Genomic DNA, 21,171 nt, shown 5'->3' with positions numbered 1-21,171 from the left:
TCAGTTTAACAGAAACCTTTATTGTCAGTGCAGAAATGACGATCACATCAACTTTATAAACACAGCAAATATAGAAACAGTTTATGGCCAAAAGTATGTGGACAGCTGTACACACATGACAGCGTAACATGCAGCTGTTTGTGTTAAAAACACAAACACAACAAATCCCTTAAAAACACATTTATGTGGAACTAAACTGTAAAATCACCACAAACGCCCAAAAGGACTGATGACGTTTCTCAAGACGAACTTTAAAACCGCAAAAATAATCTTTCAGCAGTACCTTAAAATATTTCAGTAATCTCATCCTCAAAAAGTCGTCTAATTACATGATAAATATAAAGTAAAACAAGTGTTTATTTCAAGATAAAACTTTCAGTCTTTATAAAATAAGACATGTCATTAATATTTGATTTAACCTGGAAAAAAACTAACCTCGTCTAAATAATGAACACTTCATTATGACATCACCACATCATCTTTGCACACCACAGATGGAAACTGGGAGATTCTTCTTTAACAGGCAACAAGATGCTAAATATTTGGCTACACCCAGCCGGTGCCGTCCACGTACTTTTGGCAGTACAGTATGAAATCACGGGTCCTCACAGACAAACAGAAAAGTGAGGGTCGAATTAATCAGCTGCTGACCTGCAGCTTTCTGTCTCTCTGACAACCAATTTATTGTGAAAATCCTGCTGGTCTTCTTTTTCTTTCAGAATAAAAGCTCATTCAGACAGGATTTCACTGCAGGCTTTTAATCCTCCTCCTGCACTCTCTCCTTCTCGTGCTCTGTTTCTTCTTTTACTGATTTCAGCACCCACACGTTTATCTGTGAATCCTCTGTATGTATGTGATGTTTCCTGCAGTGCGTGAGGGCTGATCTGGATGTGAACTCCATTTTTAAGAACTAAATATGAATTTAGAAACCTCAGAAAAAAACAAAAAACCCTTCATGGCTCCAGAACCCAGACCAGATCCTGGACCAGCAGCTGCAGGTGTTTGAGTATCAGACTAATATTTCATCACCTGCTCTGTCTGAAATATTAAATCCTGTCTGAATGAGATGGGAAAAGAAACACTTTGACATGAATGGATGAATAAATGAGGAGGTTTAAAAGCAACGATGGAGCTGCAGCTGCAGAAGATTCTCTGGGTCTTAATCCAGGACACTGAGCACTGTGATTGGTTCCTGTCTATGACCACGCCCACTCTGAGCAGTCATTGGCTTATTTCAGTTGTGTCTAGGTTCTGATGCATATATTTGTAGAAATGTTTTATGTGTCTTCAAATGGTAGCTGGTTTAAAACACATAAAGTCTGTGCGGGAGCTGGATAAAATTTGTGCCTTGAGGCGACTGTTGTTGGGATTTAGCGCTGTATAAATAAAACTGAATTGAATAAACGTTACTGAGCGTGAGCGGGGCAGAAATCCTGGTCACCTACAAGGTGAGTCATCCCGAACTCCTCTGACCATCAACATCTGGCACACCGATCTGAGTCTGAGCGCCAACATCAAACTGATGCTGGTTCGCGTGACTTCACCATCAAACTAAATCCTCTTCATAAAATAAATGCTACGCGAACAGGAGTCCAGAAGCCTCATTCATAAAACATGTTTACACGCATGTCAGGGAGGAAAAGAATAGAAAAGTGCCATTTAAGTACTAGTCCATTTAACCATCATTGCGCATTAGTTTATCTGCAGTATTTGTACGTTTACACCAGAGAAAATGACCCACAACTTTCCGAAACTATGGCAACTACAGTACCTTCACCTCTGGATTCTCACGTGAACATCATTTATTTTTTTATTTGACAGGACAGTTGTGTTAACTGCAGTAATTTTCCACAAAACAAAATTAAAACTAACAGGATCACGTGTTGCTACAATCTACTAGTGCATCTAAAAACCATTGAATATCACAAAAAAATAAATTTGTGGTAATTTCAATAAATAACTTTTGAATATTTTGACTAAAAATGATGGTTTTTGTTTTCATTTTGGTGTTTATGGCTAATTACACCATTACAGCTAATGAAAATCAGAAATCCAGTATCTCAAATTATTAGGATATTTCCAAAGATCAATCTAAAAAGGAAATGCAGAAACCTTTGAAAACTGTATCTATTATATAATAATAATAATAATAAAAAGATTTGTCATCTTCAATAAACATGAAGCAATTATTTTGAGTAAAAACCCGAAATATATAAAATCAAAGGTTAAAATTAGAATTGTGGGCAGAATATATTTTAATAATAATAATAATAATAATGTAATAATGTGTAGTTTATTATGTTTTGATTGTATACACAGTACTCTTTTGAGGCTCCATGAATTACTGCATCAATGCAGCGTGGCATGGAGGTATGGATGTTACTGAAGCTCAGGTTGCTTTGACAGAAGCCTTCTGTGGATCAGGTTTTTCTCATCTTCCTCTTGACAATCTCCACAGATTCTCTGTGGGATCCAGATCAGGCAAGTTGGCTGTATGATTAAGCATGATAATAACATGATAATAACACGGTCAGCAAATCATTTGGGAGCAGTTTTAACATTGTGAGTGGTGCTAAGTCCTGGTGAAAAGGAATTTGGCTTCTCCATAAAGCTTTCAGTGAAAGGAAACATTACTTCAAAACCTCCTGGTAGATGCCTTGGTGTAGACTCAATGATCCAGATAAGGAAATCTCAGAAAGTTGATTTCGTTCATCTGGATTCAGCATTGTCTGTGGGAAAAAAGGTTTCATCACTCATGTCAGCTGACTGCAGGTTTCCCCAACTTTATATGATCATTTCTGTCACCTATCTCCAAGTTTCTGGCTTTGGTCCTGAATCGCTTCGTGTGCAGCACCAAACGCAACATTCGAATCACGCTGGACGACACCAGATGAAACAATGGCCTCTTATGAGGCCGTTACATCTTCTTCACTTGTGTTGCAGCTACCGGACCAGCTCATAAGAGATTAGAGGACAAGCCCACCCTCGACACCAACCAAGTGTCTCTGTCCAGTCAAGTTTATTTATAAGCACATTTGAAAACAACAGATGTAAAAAGTGCTGTATATCTAAAAAAGATTAGAAGATAAGTAAAACAGCGTGGATAAAAAGTCATCGGAACGCAGTCCGGTTTAAAAGCCAAAGAATAAAAATACTGTCAACTGCCAGAGCATCTAAAAGCATCTAAAAATGAAAAAAGGACCAAGAATGGACTCGAGTGGCTCCACATAAGAAAGGAAGATGCACGCCTAAGCTGTAAAATTGTTTGGTAAAGCAAGATTTAAACCATTCCAGCCCCTTTTATTCTGAAACTCTTCAGTAACACTGCTTTGACACAAAAAGGAATAGAGAGAAGGAAAACAGCTTTCTCCAGGACCTTAGACTAGAAAGAAGTTTAGAAATCAGTCAGAAGTTGGATAAAACTGTGGGCTCAAGGTTTTGCTTTTAAACAATAGACTCCACCACAGTATGCCACGGCCATTGATAATAGTGAGTAAACTCTTTGCTATAGTGCCAAAAATATCCATCAGTCGCCAAGATGAATGTCCAGGAGACATTTTGTGGGTTTTAAGGGGCAAAGACACAGACTCAAAGTGGTCAAAAGCAACAGAGGATGTGTGAAACGATGGGTCAAAGCCAGGAGGGATGATATGAGACCGAATACTTACAATCCTGGCATCAAAAGCAAATTCTCATCTACTGCTTTGGACTCTATGAGAGGAGGAACCAGGAGGATTAACAACAGAGTTAATAATGCTGAATAAAACAGGGTCGTCTGTGACAGTTGTGAGAAACAATATCAGACAAACACTTTGTTTTTACTGGAACGCCTCTGATAATTTAACAGAGACTCTCTAAGAGCATGAAAAGACACCAGAAGTCTATCCTTTATTTTTGTTCAGCTCTCCTACACACCCGTCTGAGTGCTTGGGTGGCATTATTTAACCAAGGCTGAATGTGAGGTTTCAGATTTTTGAGAGCTGTTACTTCAAGCTACATATTTCATATACAAAGGCCAGGACTTCAGACAGACACATTGATGCACCGTGGGTTTTCCACTTGACCCTATTGTGACTAACTTGCATATGGAGAAAGTCAAGAAGAGGGCTCTGATATCATTCCCGAAACACCACCGAGCTAATGGTTCAGGTATGCGGATGACACCTGGGTGAAAATCAAATCTCAGGATGAGCCACAGTTCACTGATCTTATTAACTTGGTGGACACACACATCACGTTCACCAGAGAGGATATAAAAATTACAGCTGTGCATTTTCAGACTGTGAAATTACCACATTACACAGGACTCTGCAAAACAGAGCGAACACCAGTCCCACAGACAAAGTGGGCAGAGAAGCAGAAGAACATCCAATCAAAGAGACCCAGATCAAATGTGCTTATCCCAGCTGGTCATGTGTCAAAACTAGTAAGATACCCAAAGAAACCATCGGTAAGCCATTATGAGTCAGAAGTATTGGAACAGGTGAGACATATTTTACAGTACATCAGGTCTCTGTGGCTTTCAAACGTGAAAACGCTCCATGCCAGAAAGTAATCCGGCGCATGGATCAGGTTCTGAACTGAGCAAACCAAACAAGTGCTGACTCAGGGAATGGCACAACACGGAAGAGATACGTCATCAGGCCAGGACTGTGTAGTCTATTTACACCTGAAGGCAAGCAACCACTCTTTCAGAGAGGAGCATGTGTGCATCCTGGACAGGAAGGAACACAAGTTTGAGCAGGAAGTCGAGGAGGCGGTTTACATGAAAAAGGGAAGACCATCTCTGCACCAGAGAGGGGGCCTCAGAGTACATATCTCACCATCTTACAACCAAAACTAGTACCGTTGCTTAACAATCTACAAGCTCAGTTTCATGATTGTTAATATGTGCTGTTATCTTGTCCAAGGATATTTAGGATGCAGACTGGAGCAGGTGACCTGCTCTGCTTCCTGAGCTTCAGCCACCCAACTGAATCTGTACTGTTAAGATAAGATAAGATAGAACTTTATTAATCCCTCGGGTGGGTTCCTCTGGGAAATATAAATAAAATATACAAAGGGGATAAATAGAATAAATAGGAATAAAAAATAAAAATACAAGTGAATTGCACATTTCAAGTATTGAGTCTATTGCACTGTTGACTATTTACAAAAAGTATTGCACAAGGTATTGCACAGTGAGGTGAAGAGGCACTACAGCTTAGTTGTTCCCCCTCCTTTGTCCTCCTGTTTCCCCTCCCTCTCCCCTCCAGAGAGGAGTTAAACAGTTTGATGGCGTGTGGGACAAAGGAGTTTTTAAGTCTGTTAGTTCTTGTCTTGGGGAGAAGCAACCTGTCACTGAACAGACTCTTCTGATTGTTAATGGCCGTGTGCAGAGGATGCCCAGCATTGTCCATAATGTCCATCAGTTTCTTTAATGTCCTTTTCTCTGCCACTGTCACCAGAGTGTCCAGCTTCATGCCGACCACAGAGCTAGCCCTCCTGATCAGTTTCTCCAGCCTGGATGAGTCCCTCTTTGCTGTGCTGCTCCCCCAGCACACCACAGCATAGAAAAGTACTCCAGCAACCACCGACTGGTAAAACATCCTCAGGAGCTTCCTGCAGATGTTAAAAGACCTCAGCCTCCTGAGGAAGTACAGTCGGCTTTGGGCTTTTTTATACAGGTGCTCTGTGTTGCATGACCAGTCCAGTTTATTGTCCACCCACAGCCCGAGGTACTTGTACTTGTTGACCACCTCCACCTCCTCCCCCTCTATCTGAACCGGCAGTGGACCTTCTCTGGACCTCCCGAAGTCCACAACCAGTTCCTTAGTCTTTGAGGTGTTGAGTTGCAGGTGGTTTGTGTGACTCCATGCGACAAAGTTCCTCACCAGACTTCTGTACTCCTCTTCCTGATCATCCCAGATACACCCCATGATGGCCGTGTCGTCTGCAAACTTCTGAATGTGGCATAATTCAGAGTTGTAGCAGAAGTCAGAGGTGTACAGGGTGAAGAGAAGAGGGGACAGCACAGTTCCCTGTGGTGCTCCTGTGCTGCTGACCACAGTGTCAGACGTGATGTCCTTCAGCCTGACGTACTGTGGTCTGTCGGTGAGGTAGTCGGAGATCCAAGCCACCAGGCAGGGGTCCACCTCCATCCTGTTCAGTTTTTCCTGAAGCATACAGGGCCGGATGGTATTAAAGGCACTGGAAAAGTCAAGAAACAGTATCCTGACCGTGCCTTTTCCCCCATCCAGGTGTGAGTGGGCTCTGTGTAGGAGGTACAGGATGGCATCCTCCACTCCGACACCCGCCTTGTATGCAAACTGTAGTGGGTCCTGGGCATGTTGTACCTGTGGTCGGAGGAAGTTGAGGAAGAGCCGCTCTAGAGTCTTCATAAGAGTCTGTTGATAGCGCTGGGGAAACCTGCAGTCAGCTGAAGACTGAAGAACTCACTTGGATGACTTAAGAAATGTTAAGAAATGTTCTTCCTGTTGAAAATGCTGCGTCCAGATGAACCGAATGGCACCTGACAGTGGGTGACCACCAACAGTAGATGATACGACACTCCAAACTTCACTCTGGACTTCAAACACCTTGGATTCACCTCTTCTTCCAGACTCTGGGACTTTCTCTAGCATCCTAGGATTGGACTTTCACAAAATGTGCTTTCTTCTAAAACCAGACCACTGCTCAACAGTCCAGCTCTTTTTCTCCTTTGACCAGGTAAGATGCTTACGGTGCTGTCGTTGGTTCAGGAGTGACTCGATGCATCAGTGGTGATTCTTGACACGCTGACACCAGCCTTAGCCCAATCCTTGTGAAGCTCTTATATTCTCGAACTGACTTTTCTCGTAAATCTTTTCGAGGCTGTGGTCATCCCTGTTGCCTTTTCTCCAGGCATACCTTTACCTTACAGCCGACCTTCCATTAATATGCGTCTATACATCACTCTGAACAGCCAGGTTTTTCAGCAACCAACTAGACTGAGAGATACACAGTAATTATGCCGTCTTAATAGTAAGTTATTTAATGATTTACTTATCAGGACAGAATGAAATGTCCTGATAATTTGAGATATTGGATTTCTTCAAAGTTTAAACAAAAAAAGTCTTTAAATATTTCCTAGAAAATATGAAAATTCCTTTTTGAAATAAAAAAAATCTCACAACTATTAAATGTTTTGTGATCCACTAAAACTGGGACTTGGTTTTCTTGGTTAGTCGGTGATCGTCTTTTTTGTGTGAGGTGAAGAAAATTTCTGACAGGTTAACAGGTTAATATTGGGGAAAAACTGAGTCTGATTTTCCAGAATCCAGCTGCTACATCCCGGCATCATAATGCATTTCATTTGAGCTACTCCACTAAGTAGACATAACATTAGCTCTGGTTTGCCACTCAGTCAAGCTCAGCCAGCAGCTCCAGTATATCAGCTCACTCCAGTGCGTGCCATTCGGCACACCTTTTTTGAAAAATCTCTGCAAGCCACTTTGATACCCACCACCACCCCAACACCTCTATTTCATGCTACTTCTGACTTAAACAATCACTGTCACCGGTGGCTGCTCTGTTTAGTTCTCTGCCTTTAGGCTTTACACATATTTGCTTTTAAGAGCGGACGTGTCCCAGAACAAAGCTATATCACCAAATATAATTAGTGTAAAAGGAATAATAAAAAAAAAGAAACAGTCCTGGCAGGAAATCCTCAGGTTTACCTTTTCCGAGTCACAGCACACAGCCTGGGCCTCTCATCTGCACTCCAGGGCTGGTGAGTGTGATGGTGACCGTGGTAAACAGAATTTGATTTGAAGTTTAAGCTGGTTGATTTAGTTGAAAGGTTTAATGCAGGAGAAAATGATGATAAAATGACTGATTTCAGTGTTTAGGAATAAGTTGGAATGATGAAAGTGAGAAATAAAATGTGTCGTATTTCTGTTTCATTTTCCCTCGTTTCCAAAATGAGAGTTTAGATCACAAATATTACCTGTGCCGTACTGTTTCAGGCCTAGTTTTGTGTGTATGTAATGGTTATGAATGAGGCTCCCGGTGTTGCTTTATCTGACATTTTGACATAATATTATGCACTTGAGTGTACTGTTGTTCTGAGTGTGTGTGTGTGTGTGTGTGTGACCATGTGATCTTCATGATGATGTCATCAGGCTCTGCATGGGGATTGGTCCACAGCTACCTAAGGGGAAAAAAGCAAAAAACGAGTGCTTGAGTCGTGTTACCTGACACGTTTCCATTAGTCCTGATTATTATTCACATTTCCTTTTTGATTTAATTTTTAACTGTGTGAAAGTGCCTGCCTATGTGACGGCCCACCCTCCGTCACCAACACCAAAAACAACACGTCCTGAATGCTCATGTAAAGCAGGGGCACTAATCTGATGCTTAGTGGAGAATGGCTGGCTTTTTCACTCTAATACCGAAGGTCTTGACCTTCCTATGAAAAAGTGGCTCTGCGTTACATAACTTTGGATTTGGGACTGAAAATAAAATTGATTTGAACTAAAGGCAGGTGAGGCTGACAGCCAGCTGCTGTGCTGCACTCTGAGCAGTCAGCAGACGTTGGTATTTATTTATCGGAGCAACGAGCCACGCTGAAAGTGATGGGTTGTCTTCTGCAGTGTGGATCTGAAAGTCTGCTGCAGGTGGGCACACAAACCTCTAATGGTATGATGCCTGAATCTCATGCACACGTCTGAACAGAAAGAAGCAGGAGTCGATCAGACAATGAGGTGAAAGAAGTTTTATGTCTGACATGCGCTCGTTTCATTAATCTGATGGCAACTAAACATATCTGAATATGCAACCTCTTCATTTTTCTGTAGAAGTCAACAATAGATGATTAGTGAGTGTACAGTGTACAGTTTGTGGTGTTATTTGGATGCATAACATCCCAGAGGTTCTCAGTTGGATGCAGGTCTGTCCTGTCAGAAGCTTAATCATCCAGGAACTGTCTACACACACTGGCCTTGACATTGTCCTGGACCAGGATGAACTGAGGACCCAGTGCATCAGGATATGACTGACAGTAATGTGAGGATTTTAACCTGGTACCTAACAGCGGTCAGGGTACCACTGACTAGCACATGGTCCATATATGAACCTCCAAGGACATGAACTTGGACCCAGTGATACCTGCATGCCTTTAGCTGGCGGAGCTAAAATCATCAGTAATCTTTAGTTTTCCATTGTTCACTTTTCTCTGCAGTCTCACATCTATTACAAACTGACCAGACTGCAAGAACCAGAAGCTGGTTTGATGTAGTCTTTCCAGTGCATTTACTGTAAAACTCCAGATTTACAGGATGTAACTGGTGCTGAAAGGTCCACACGAGACCAAAGGACGAATGTTTTGTGCATTTCGGGAGCTACCCACACAAAACCACCAGGCTGCACTGAGGTGGTGCAACAGCCTCCTGTAGATGTTTTGGCTGAAAACACATCTTAAAGTTCAACCTCGTCATAAATAATCAGGTAGTTTTAGTTTGGTTTAGTTGCACTCTTTAATCTTGGTGATGTTTCTCACACACACACACACACACACACACACACACACACACACACACACACACACACACACACACACACACACAGGTGTTTATTATACGCAGTGTGCTGATACTTGCTTTTATCTGTGGATTTCCAAATGTGAAGCATTTTCTAAATGACAATGAAACTATTAATATGATTTAAAGAAAACGTAGCTGATGCACTGTCCATTTCTCTCTCTCTCTCTCACTGTTGTTTCTGACTGAAGCTGTAGAAAACACCAGCAGAAGAGTGACCCATATCTGACTGACAGTATGTCGCCACTTTACCAGATTGAATGTCTTATAAGGGCAGAGCAAACCTAGCTGTTGAACTGACACACAGGTATGTGCTCGGTGTTACACCCAGCCTGCTCTGATTCTCTGTCCGACCTGCAAACAGCTGAGCACGATCTACCAGTGACACATAATGAAGTGTTAAAAGATCCTACTCCACATCTCTTATTCAACAAAAATTCCAAAATTAGAAAAAAACCCAAACATGGGCATTTATTAAAAGTTTAGTGCTACAACATTTGCTATTTACAGGCAGGTGGTGGGAGTGTAACATCGTGCTGTTGTTTATTAAGAACAAACTGGATATCAGCCAATCAGGTTTGAGACAATTGCAGGATACAAACATAAATCCTGACTGACATGGGCTTTACACTTCACACTCTTTGCACACTGTAAAACATCACAACTTCCTGTTTCATAAAAGTAAAGTCATTTTAGCTTTTGACATTTTTGGTTAGAGATTCAGTTCCTGATCTTAAGAATCTATGTGCCTGAAAATGAAGATAGGTGATCTGAGGCAGCGGTCCCCAACCTTTTTTGGGCCACGGACCCGTTTAATGTCAGACAGCCTTTAAGGTGTCGCGGATAAAAACAACAAAATAAAACGATACGACTGAGACAAAAACTGTGGTATTTTGTAAATATAATAATAAACACGAATTCACGGTGTAATTGTGTAACTTTATTAATGGTGTCCACCTGAAATGCACCAACAACATTGAGAGTAACATCCTGCTCTCTGCCCCTTAGTGCTCTCTGGTTGCTATGGTAATGTGTAAATATTTCTTTCAAAATAAGACACAACTACAAATCTGTCAGTGCGCCTCAGGGTGGCTGTGGCTACAATGTAGCTGCCATCACCACTGTGTGAATGGGTGAGTGACTGGATGTGTAAAGCGCTTTGGGGTCCTTAGGGACTATTAAAGCGCTATACAAATACAGGCCATTTACCATTTTACAACACAGGAAAAGACCCAGGGAAACCGAGTTAACTATAAAAACCCTGAAAACCATAAATTTGCCCCCCGAGCTTCACGTGGCCCGGTACCAAGCGACTCACGGACGGGTTGGGGACCACTGATTGAACAATAGAAGGCTCAAAACCGTTGCCTGGTCTGATGAGTCTTGATTTTTTTCTGCAGATTTTGGATAATAAAAACAGTTTTAACCGACTAGAACTTCAATCTTAATGTCTTGAACTTATATATCAAAGTTTGAAGCAAATAAAAAAAAAAAAACCTAGAAGATGCAGTAATTATGACTTCTTGTAAGTGCAGAAAAATGCATTTTTTAAATCACTTTTTATCCTTCCTGCTCCACTTCACCCACCCATCTTCTGTGTTGGCATCCCTTTCTATTAATGCTTTGTGTCTGCGTTATGGTCTGCCTTCAGAAATGTACTTTAGGAGCTGAGTACATGGACAACGTGCAGTTTGTATTGAAGTGAATGAGAGCTCAGCTGTGGAGTATCCATCGATTAGGGTTTCAAATTTGAAAACATGAAACCCCAAATTAGAAGCAGCAGAACCTCTTTATCAGCAATAATCAGAGTTGTGTAACAGTTGAAAGCTGATCAAACACAACACTGGAAACCACTGGACGTGCAAAGATGGTGTTCCTCTGCTCTCTTAAGTTCACCCTGTGGCTAACAGTCTGGTGCTTTTCCCCGAGGAGAAAGGTAGCAGTCGCATCAGCCAGCAGAGAATACAGAAGAGGAATAAGATGCTACGCTAAGCCCTGTTCCACAGGGAATAGAACCGCCACCCGTTAGTGCTAGTGCCTTGCTTCTGAGGACAAAGAACCTCAGCTGTTAACATCAAGATAAATCTTTAACCAGCGGCTGAAATATTCATCAGAAGCTCCAAAAATATCTGCAGTGGCTTCCACGAGCCAGGAGTCGTCTGCCTTCTGTTCATTAGACACATGTAACCTCCACCTGCCATCCATGCAGGAGTCTTGGACTATCAGCAAACCAGCAGAATAAATTCACATGAGTGTTGGAGTCATCTCAGCTTCAGGGTTGTGTTTCCTCACATCCTGCCCGTCTCTTACTAGTACCAGACAAAGGCGGAAGTGCAAAAAACTGCAATTCCTTTAATGGCCACTTGAAGCTGCCTCTAAAAATGAGTGAATTATCATAAACTCACATGTTAGGAGACCTAACAGCCTGGTAAAGAAAAAAGGCTCAGCCTCTGTGGACAGCTTCATCCACTCATCCAACACTGGTGTTAGAGGGGCAGTTGCTGAAGGTTAACCACACTGTTGCGTTAGCAAAAGAACCACCACCAGAGGGCACTGTGAGATGCCTCATAAGCCGAACAAACTGTGCTGACAGGAAGAAGCTAAATATTGGAAAAGTTTACCAATGGCAATAAAGGGGAGCTCTAATTATCCCACATTTAAGACTCATCTCAAACAAAGGCCGATCGTCAGTGTGTACAGTTTGTAGTTTCAGTACCTTTAGTTTGTAGTATTACTGCAGCATTACTGCGATCTGTCAGGTTCAATCCTTGTCTCTCCATTCTGTTTGTCACTTGTAGATTTTTGAGACAATGTGGCAGCCTGGACAACAGCCTGCAACACAGCAACACAGCAACTGTGAGGCAACACAGCAACTTGGAAGCAACGACAACGACAGGAAGACGAAGATGCTCTCAGACCTTGAAGCTTCTCTTCCTCTTCTGGACGTTTTGCTCGGGATGGAAAACGATAACGTAAACTTTGGGCATGTAGAGCATCCCGAGAGAGACGGACGCACTGAGAGACATGGAGACGGTAAGAGTGGCTGTCTGGATGAACATCTGTGGAAAGAGAGGCTGATGCTGAAGAACGTTTGTCCACGTAAAGGTGACCTCTGTACAAATTCATTACTTTGACTTCTAGCAACCCCGACGTCCAGCAGATTCACCAACAGTCACGATTTTTTAAACTTTTCATGGTCGAGGCAGATTTTCTTTAGAACTCCAATCAGCAGAAAATTGCTCAGTGGGATATCGGTGAACGCCCGGAGTTCAGTAAGCCTTTGTAACAGCCTGAAAAGAAGAATTTCAATCAATTTGTGACCAAATCAGGCTTAAAGGGACATTTTTTTAAAGGTCACAACTGGACGACCAGTTTGCTATTCGAATGTTTTACTGGTGCACCTGTGAAATATGCAAAAACACACACTGCAACACGGAGGTGTAAACAGTACTGGGTGTTGCTGTGCAGTTTACCAGTTTATGCTTCACGTGAAACAGGAAATTTATCAAAACAAGTAGAAACATAGATGGAAACACAGAAACTAAGACAAAAACTGAATTTGTACAAGACTGACAAGCTGGAAAATAAAAGTTTGTTATGAATACTTTTGTTCTTCAACACATGCTGAAATCTCCAAGGCAGCTTTCTGTAATTTCTTTAAGTAGTCTTCAGGAATAATTTGGTACCTCAGCTTCTTCTTCCTGTCTCCCTTTTTACTGAGGCTTCAGCGAACAGTAGACAGATCAGCTGAAGGTTCATCTGCTGTAGATGTTTCTATACGCCTGTCACTTCTTCTTTTGTCCTCTACTTGTTTAGTTTCCTCAAATTTGAAAGAGAACTTCTCACGGTGCTGAGATATGCCACGTTTTCAGCTACAACCTCGTTGTGAATCACCTCGTCGGTGCATAAATAATATTTCATGCCAGTCAAATTTTGTTATCTCTGCCATTTTTCCTAGATTCGGCTAAAGAAATGTGAGTACATTGTGTGTTAGTAGCAGTGCCTAAATATACAAAACAAAATTGTCTGTTATGTGTAGACACTACACTTCCATAGAGAGAGTTTTTATGCCTGAATGATTCATTGGTCAACATTAAGATCTTTAATGAATAAAAAAATGATGAGGTACAGAAACTGGACTGAAAATGAGAGAAAAAGCAGCGAATGTCCAAAGAAAAACCTCTTCAGAAAGCCTGACGAGCGATGGTTCAAGACCAGTTTAAAAAAATAACTTGGAAGCAAAAAATAAAGAAAGGAAGAGTTCAGGACATTTGCACAATGCTGTGTGTGACATGTGAGGACATAAAATACATACAGCACACACACTGCAGCACGCACAGGAACCCACAAACACAGTGCCAGCAAGTTTCCATCGCGTTGCTTTATTTAAGTGCGTGTGAACTCCTGCAGACATGTTAATTCCCTCAACCACACAGCTGTGTTTCCATCACTTCAGACGATATCACACTAAGCTGGATTCGCTTTCTGGGGTCTGACCTTCACTCGAAGTCTTACTGCTGAACCGCAGTGATTTACAGGAACCTGTTTTTGTCTCCAGAAGAGAGGCGAGTGGCCACAGTGTGTAAACAGATTTATGTCCCCACAGTCAGAGTAAAACCACACACGCTCCCTCTCTCCGTTAATCCTCCTGCAGCTCTGTGTGCGTGTTTGTTCTCTCGGCCTCAGATAAAAAAAAAGACGACAATAAAAACAGCTTCTTTTATTTTCTCCTCCATCCAGCATCCGTCACTCCTCGACTCTGAGGCAGGAGGAGGAGAGACGAGGAGCGAGGAGGACTGAATGTTATCAGAGTGAGGCAGGAGGAGCAGAGGAGGAACAAAAGAGGAGGAGGCGGAAGGATTTTAATTCTAATTTTAGTGATTGCTCCTCCACAATATCGCACACTCTTTCCTGGATTTTACACAAACAAACAAACAAACAAACAATCGCACTTAATGTAGTTTTAGCGTTTCTCGGTTTCCGTGGTGACGGCAGCTTATTCCGTTCAGGCTGACGGTGACAGGCAGGAGCCCGTGTGAGCTGATCGACTCCAACACGGAGGAAATCTGGCTCGTGCTTCACCTCTGTGCTGTTTCTGGCAGCTCTGGTTGGTTTTCAGCTGGAAGGAGGGCTGCTCAGTGCAGGTCTAATGAAACACCTGCCAGACTGGCTGCTGTGGTCTGCTGTACAGCTTCACACAACATGCAGACAACATGTCACCAAATCATTCAGCAGGACTGCAAACTGTGCTGTTACCATGAAAGTTTGGCCTAAGCGGTGACCTCAGGCTACAGGATCCGAGCTATTAAAGTGGAAAGAGCAGAAGCAAAAACACACGAGGATGGTCTGCTCTGTATCTTTATGTTTGCACTCGTGTTAAATCTCTTCTTCCCAGAAGCCTCTTTTCTTCTTCCCCTGTGGTTTCCTCTCCGCTCTGAGATAAATCTGCTGGACGTGCTTCTTTCTGACGCTGCTCTTTCCTTCCTCTTATTTTAGTCTTTTATTGTCTCTTTTATCTGTTTGGTGGAGCTCTTTGTAACTTTGGTTTAAAAAAGTTATTCTATAATTACGTCCTGTGTTTGTCCATAATCTGTATAATCCAGCTGTTCCCCTCTCAGCCTGGAAATGCCTCCACTTTGTGTCTAATTCTGCTCCGGTTTATCTGCAGCATTAAAGACTCGTCCCTCCCTCAGCTCAGACTAAACCACATACACTAAAACCCGCTTTCACCACATTTCTGGGTCAATTCACAGTTTTAATTTTCCCCTCACAGGAAACAAAAGCAGGAGCTCGTCGCTCTGCAGGTGAGGACGTATTTGTGTTTCCCCGTGGCTGTAAATAAATAAGCCCAGCGTTTAGGCACAGCTCGCGATTATATCACATGACCTTCCTCAGCGTGATGATGAAGGTCCTATTGCGGACATGCAGGAAGGACGAGTTCAGAAATGAGTTCAAGCACAGCTCACCAGAATTCAACAGTGACTCCTGGTTTCCTCCTTAAAGAGTAACGAGATCCTATGAGGTTCACCATTTCAGGTTATTTGTTAATGAGAGTAAAGAAATGCATTTTTTATATTAGCGTCAAAAGACTTTTTATGTGTCTGCTGGGTTCAATCTCCCTGACGGTCTGTCACAAGAAAAACTGAGGATCTATTGATGTATATAACAGATGAAGCCAATATGATGTCAGCCATACCGTTCACATTTTGAACCCTGTGTGTTAGACTGATATTTGGTAATTAGTGCATAAAAATAAAACTAATTTGTCCAATCAAAGCACAGGCTTCCTGCATGGACATGCGTTTGTCTGATAAGTCCGTCACAGAGGCACCAGCACCAAAACATGACAGAGAAGTTCGATTAACCCTGAAAACAATATGCTGACAAGACAGTCAGCCTGGTACCGCCCGCTCTGACCAAGTTGACTGCAGTTCTTTGAATGTCCACCTGAGGCTGCGTCCAAAAGTGAATCATCTTCTACAAACAGGAAATTAGATCAGAAATAAACATGTTACAACCTGCTACATAAACGCCTTTGTAATCCTTAGGTTATTTCCCCCCACCGTAACAGCAGTATGGTGGCTTTATTTTTATGTAATTCAAAGATCTACATATTATTAATACATTATGCATTTTAGAAGCACATCTGCTCAGACTCTCTGCTGAACTTCAGCTAATATGTGCCAGTGAACTGGGTCACTTCACTGTATTTGTGCTGTTGGTGTCTTGTGGAGTATTCTTAATGCCATTATCTAACAGATAATATAACGCGGTGTGATTAACTCTAAAAAGTCTGCAGTCTAGTTTTGGTGAGTGAAACTCCAGCATCTGAACGTCACGTTACTCAGCATTAACTGTGTGTAAATGTGTGTATGTAATGCACTCCACCACAAAACAGCTCTATGCAAACCAGTAAGTCAGGTCACATGATTATATCTATGTTTTTGTACGTGCCTTCTTAAATATACCTGATTCTGGTTGCAGCTTGACCTAGCTTGGCTCGGTTTGGCCTGGTTCTTACCTTCTCGGTGGACTGTGCGGTACCAAAGAAGATGGGTACGAATGCGAGCCAGACGATGCAGGTTGTGTACATAGTGAAGCCAATTGGTTTTGCTTCGTTGAACGTCTCTGGAACGCCACGACTCTTCACGGCGTACACCGTACACGTTACCTAACAGCGAAACAAGCAGGATTGATAAAGGTTGCCTAGCAACATCGATGAATCTGTGCTCTATAAGATGGTCATTGACGTATCTGCTACAGGTCAGTGTGTTACCATGAGAACGATGCTGTAGCTGAGGCAGCAGATGATTGACAAGTCAGACATGTCACACTTCAGGATCCCCCGGGCCAGGTCAGGGTTCGGAGGGCGGAGCTCGTCATAATCGATAATGGTGTGAGGGGGGACGACGCCAAACCACACAAACACACCGAGGACCTGCCGCGCACACAGAGAACAAAAAGTGGGAATCATGTGAGGAGATGCTATAGGCGGAAACAGGAAGCCATGTGGCGCCTGTGGACTCACCTGGACACAGATGAGGATGAAGGTGATGACCAGCTGGGATGTGGGGCTGATGAATTTGGGCGGGGTCACCGACCTCTTGCCCTGTTCAAAGATGCGGTAGATGCGGTTGGTTTTGGTCAGCATGGCAGAGTAGGTGATGGCCATGCCGAGGCCCAGCAGGAGGCGCCGGAATGCACAAACTACCACACCTGGCTCCGCAATCATCAGGAAGGTGATCAGGTAGATCAGGAAGATACCTGCAGCGAGTGAGAGAGAGGGGCGGACAGGTGACGGCACCCTCAGAGCTGATGACGTCATCATCACAGCTGATGATGTAATTACCGATACACACCTGTCAGCAGTACATAGCTGAGCTCCCTCCCTGACGCCCTGACAATGGGCGTGTCATTGAAGCGGATGAAGGTGATAACCACAGCGCTGGTCGCCAGGATACCGAGCATAGCGAGAGAGGCAGGCACTAGGGCCCAGGGAGAGTTCCACTCCAGTTTGATGATGGGAGTGGGACGGCAGGCGGTTCTGTTGGGGACCGGCCGCATGTCTGACGGACAGGTCTCACAGTTAAACTCATCCAGCTGGTACTGATACCCATCACACAGCTGCAGACAGGGGAGAGAAACTGTTCAGACTGAAGAACGACTGTCATCGGTTTTAGAAGCACAACATTCAAACGATCAGAGAAAAGACAGGTTAGAAGACAAACTCGAATCCAGTGATCTGTAATGTGCAACACTTGGTGCCAGTGAGGGACAAAAATCTTTTTAACAGGAAGAAAACTGATGAAGCTTAGTGCTTGAGGGCTTTGCATGTCAGCAGAGTGATGTTATATTAAACTGTAGTCAGATTTTGTTGGGACAATAAAAGGAAGCTAATAGTTTTGATTTCTAGTTTCTGCTGCAACGTCTTGCATCAACTGCAGGCTTTCTCTAAGACAGGATGTTCCTAATTTTAATAATAGTGCACAGATAAAGCGAAGATGATCTAAACAGCAAATTAATTATAAATTCTCAGAATTCAGATAAAAAGATGCATGCATGCTGCACGTTTACCTCACAGTGCCAGCAGCAAGGAACCCCCTTCACCATCTTCTTCCTTTCTCCTGGTTTACAAGGAAAACTGCAGATGGACTCTGGAACGGATCTATCCCCTCCTGACCACTGCATCTCCTCCAGCTACAGACACCCAGGAAGAAAGAGAGAGGCATACAGCCACACAAAGAAAGACAGAACACTAAAACCCAGCAGGAGTACTTTCATGTTCACTCTTCTTACATTGAGTCTCAAATTGTTGGTCCACTGGCCGATGACATGGTAGCCAGGGTGGCTGTGATTGGTCATCTGAAACTGGAAGATGTCGTAGCGTCCAGGAGCGTCTCCGTTCTCGTTGAACAAAACGCTTGTACCAGCACTTCCTGCGAGACAGACAGGCCACGTCACCTTTAACAGCTCATCTCTGTGAGGCCACATGTGGCATCTCCACTTTAAGGGGAAACAGCAGCTACACCCAGCTGCACAATAACTACATTATTTGGCTGATAGAAAGCTGGACAAGACAGTTAAAGACCCAACAACTCAGAGTGTAGCTAGTTAGGACACTTAGCTAAAAGTTGGTCATTCTCACATGGACGTGGACCTGAGCTGAAAGAAATAGCAGGAACATAATCCAGTTTGACAGTAGGACAGAATGAATCAACATATTAATGAACCCAAAGGGAACACTGAAGCTTCAGGTGGAGGGATTTAAAGGATCAGTTTGACAGAGCTGGACTTCCTGCTGGGATTACCTCTGACTTTCAAAGCTCTGTGTTGGTTTAACTTTGGTTTAACTGCTCTTGAGGTCTATCCCAACACAAGCCAACCTGCTGGTCTTTTTGCATTTGTGCATACAGACAAGACATCAGAAATTCATGGTTGTATTAAATCTGATTTTATCCTGAATAGTTCAGCAGATCACAGAGAGCAGAACTACCTTTACTGCCTGTAACTGCAGCACATTCACTCAACTCTCACAACTCTCTCGCTAGTCCTTTAAGCAGAAAGCTTCTTCAGAGTTTTCAGCAGCTGCATCCTTTAATTATTAACACACACACACACACACACACACACACACACACACGGTACATCAGAAAGACCGAGTCCACAGGGGAAACAGGCAAAGTGCATTAACTTATTATCTCTCCGTGACTCTGAATAAAAACAAAAACCAGCTGTGGAAATTAAATCAACACCTGAACCACGCAGCGATCAGAAGATAGAGAACTCCAGCTGATCCAGAACGTGTTGTCCTCGTAGAGTCATTTCCATTACAACTTGGTAATAACATGGTGACAGTGTGGTAATAAGCTGAAACAAGGCAGTAATAGTATGGAAACAAATTTTTACCTCTTAATTACTGGAAATTGCCAAAGTAATATCCAAATATTTATCTTGCGTCAACAGTGGTTTTAGCCGTTTAGTGGTTTTATATCAGATTGAAATGTATGTAACTGGGTAAGAACAGGTAATAACGAATGCCTGTAATGCAATACCAGTTTGTAGTAGTATAGTGATGTTTTGGTAACAACATCATAACCTGCCAGCAATAAAATGGTAATTTTCTATATCTTGACATGTGGCAATAACCTCATAGTATGAGCATAATATTGGTTGATTCCATACCATATTAGGATAAATGGCATGGCCTGTATTTTTATAGCGCTTTACTAGTCCCTAAGGACCCCAAAGCGCTTTACATATCCAGTCATCCACCCATTCACGCACACATTCACACACTGGTGATGGCAGCTACATTGTAGCCACAGCCACCCTGGGGCGCACTGACAGAGGCGAGGCTGCCGGACACTGGCGCCACCGGGCCCTCTGACCACCACCAGTAGGCAACGGGTGAAGTGTCTTGCCCAAGGAGAAAACGACCAAGACTGTGCAAGCCGGGGCTTGAACCGGCAACCTTCCGATTACAAGGCAAACTCCCAACTCTTGAGCCCCGTGGCTCAAGATATTATTACCATGTAATAATGGTTGAATAAATCCTACCTTATGTCTGCAGTAGTATTTTTTGTTTGAAAGTAACATTATAAATAATGTGTTTAACATTGTGTGATATTAACTGAAAACATGCATGGTGGTCCTGTTTCTGTCTAATTCCACATTAAGAATGAACAATGAAGTTTTGCATTGTTTAGGGAATTATAAATAAACGATCACATGTGTTTCCAGGTTATCATCATTCTTCTTGAGGTTTACTTTAATAGGCTATTAACATGGAATTAGATATAAATGTGAAATTTTGACTCTTCACGAGTCACTTTATAAAAATTTGCACATTATGCAAAGATATTGTCATTTTATTGGTAGCAGGTTATGACATTGTTACAAATATATTACTGTCCTATAAAAACTGGTTTTGCTTCAAAGGCATTAATTTATTATAACATTATTATCCCCAGTTTCTTGCCTATTATTACATAGTTACATAGATTTCAATGTAATAATATTATCCTCCCCAGTGTTACCAAGTGCTCCTCAAATGGGATTGTCGATCATTGTGTAGTTCGCAATAATGTTATAAAGACTCGATTTTACAATAAAAAGTACCTTAAACTGGTCATTATTGTGATTATTACTGTTAAAAATAAGAATTATTATGATTTCAAGGCACTTTGTATTTTTTTTATATAAATAAAACTTGAAAAATCAGAGCAAACAATCCCCCTTCAGCACCCGCTGCCCATAACACCGAGGTTACAGTAATAACCGAATATATCAATATATCAGCAGGCTCTCCTTTAAAAGTAACTTTCAGTCTAAATGAAGAGAACATGAACTCAAAACACTGCTCCTCGTACTCTGTTGCTCTTTATGATGCAATATTTTCATTATAGAGAAAAATCCCAATATTAGTATGAGAGGGCCTCAGAGATCACATGACCACCAGGTGTCTGTCTGCAGGATTCAACTTTGGTTGTGTTGTCCCTGTTCAGGTTTGTGTCTAGTCTCACAGAACCAAAAATCAGCCTTTCTTAAAGTTCAATCTCCTAAAAATCAGAAAGAACCATAAATAAGAAAACAGTTGGACTAAAATGATAAAATA

The 21,171-nt window shown here is 42.3% G+C and overlaps 1 protein-coding gene across 1 annotated transcript in view; it reads right to left on the bottom strand.

Annotated features, from left to right (window-relative positions):
- grm6a (glutamate receptor, metabotropic 6a) overlaps positions 1-21,171 on the bottom strand; it is a 33,320-nt gene continuing 12,149 nt past the window's right edge. The window contains exons 8-16 of the mRNA XM_085258984.1: positions 18,354-18,493; positions 18,132-18,254; positions 17,417-17,681; positions 17,086-17,321; positions 16,834-16,995; positions 16,579-16,728; positions 12,476-12,616; positions 12,274-12,389; positions 1-8,170 (exon numbers count right to left, since the gene is read on the bottom strand). Coding sequence (XP_085115110.1) covers positions 12,300-12,389; positions 12,476-12,616; positions 16,579-16,728; positions 16,834-16,995; positions 17,086-17,321; positions 17,417-17,681; positions 18,132-18,254; positions 18,354-18,493 — 1,307 coding nt within the window. The 3' untranslated portion in view covers positions 1-8,170; positions 12,274-12,299. The remainder of the gene's footprint in view (positions 8,171-12,273; positions 12,390-12,475; positions 12,617-16,578; positions 16,729-16,833; positions 16,996-17,085; positions 17,322-17,416; positions 17,682-18,131; positions 18,255-18,353; positions 18,494-21,171) is intronic.

This window comes from Mchenga conophoros, linkage group LG20, assembly GCF_057382185.1.
Source record: "Mchenga conophoros isolate Kocher_MC1m ecotype Shallow Benthic linkage group LG20, M_conophoros_male_GT1.1, whole genome shotgun sequence".
NCBI lineage: Eukaryota > Metazoa > Chordata > Actinopteri > Cichliformes > Cichlidae > Mchenga > Mchenga conophoros.
The sequence above is the reverse complement of the archived record's forward strand: the minus strand, read 5'-3'. Positions and strand labels throughout refer to the sequence as shown.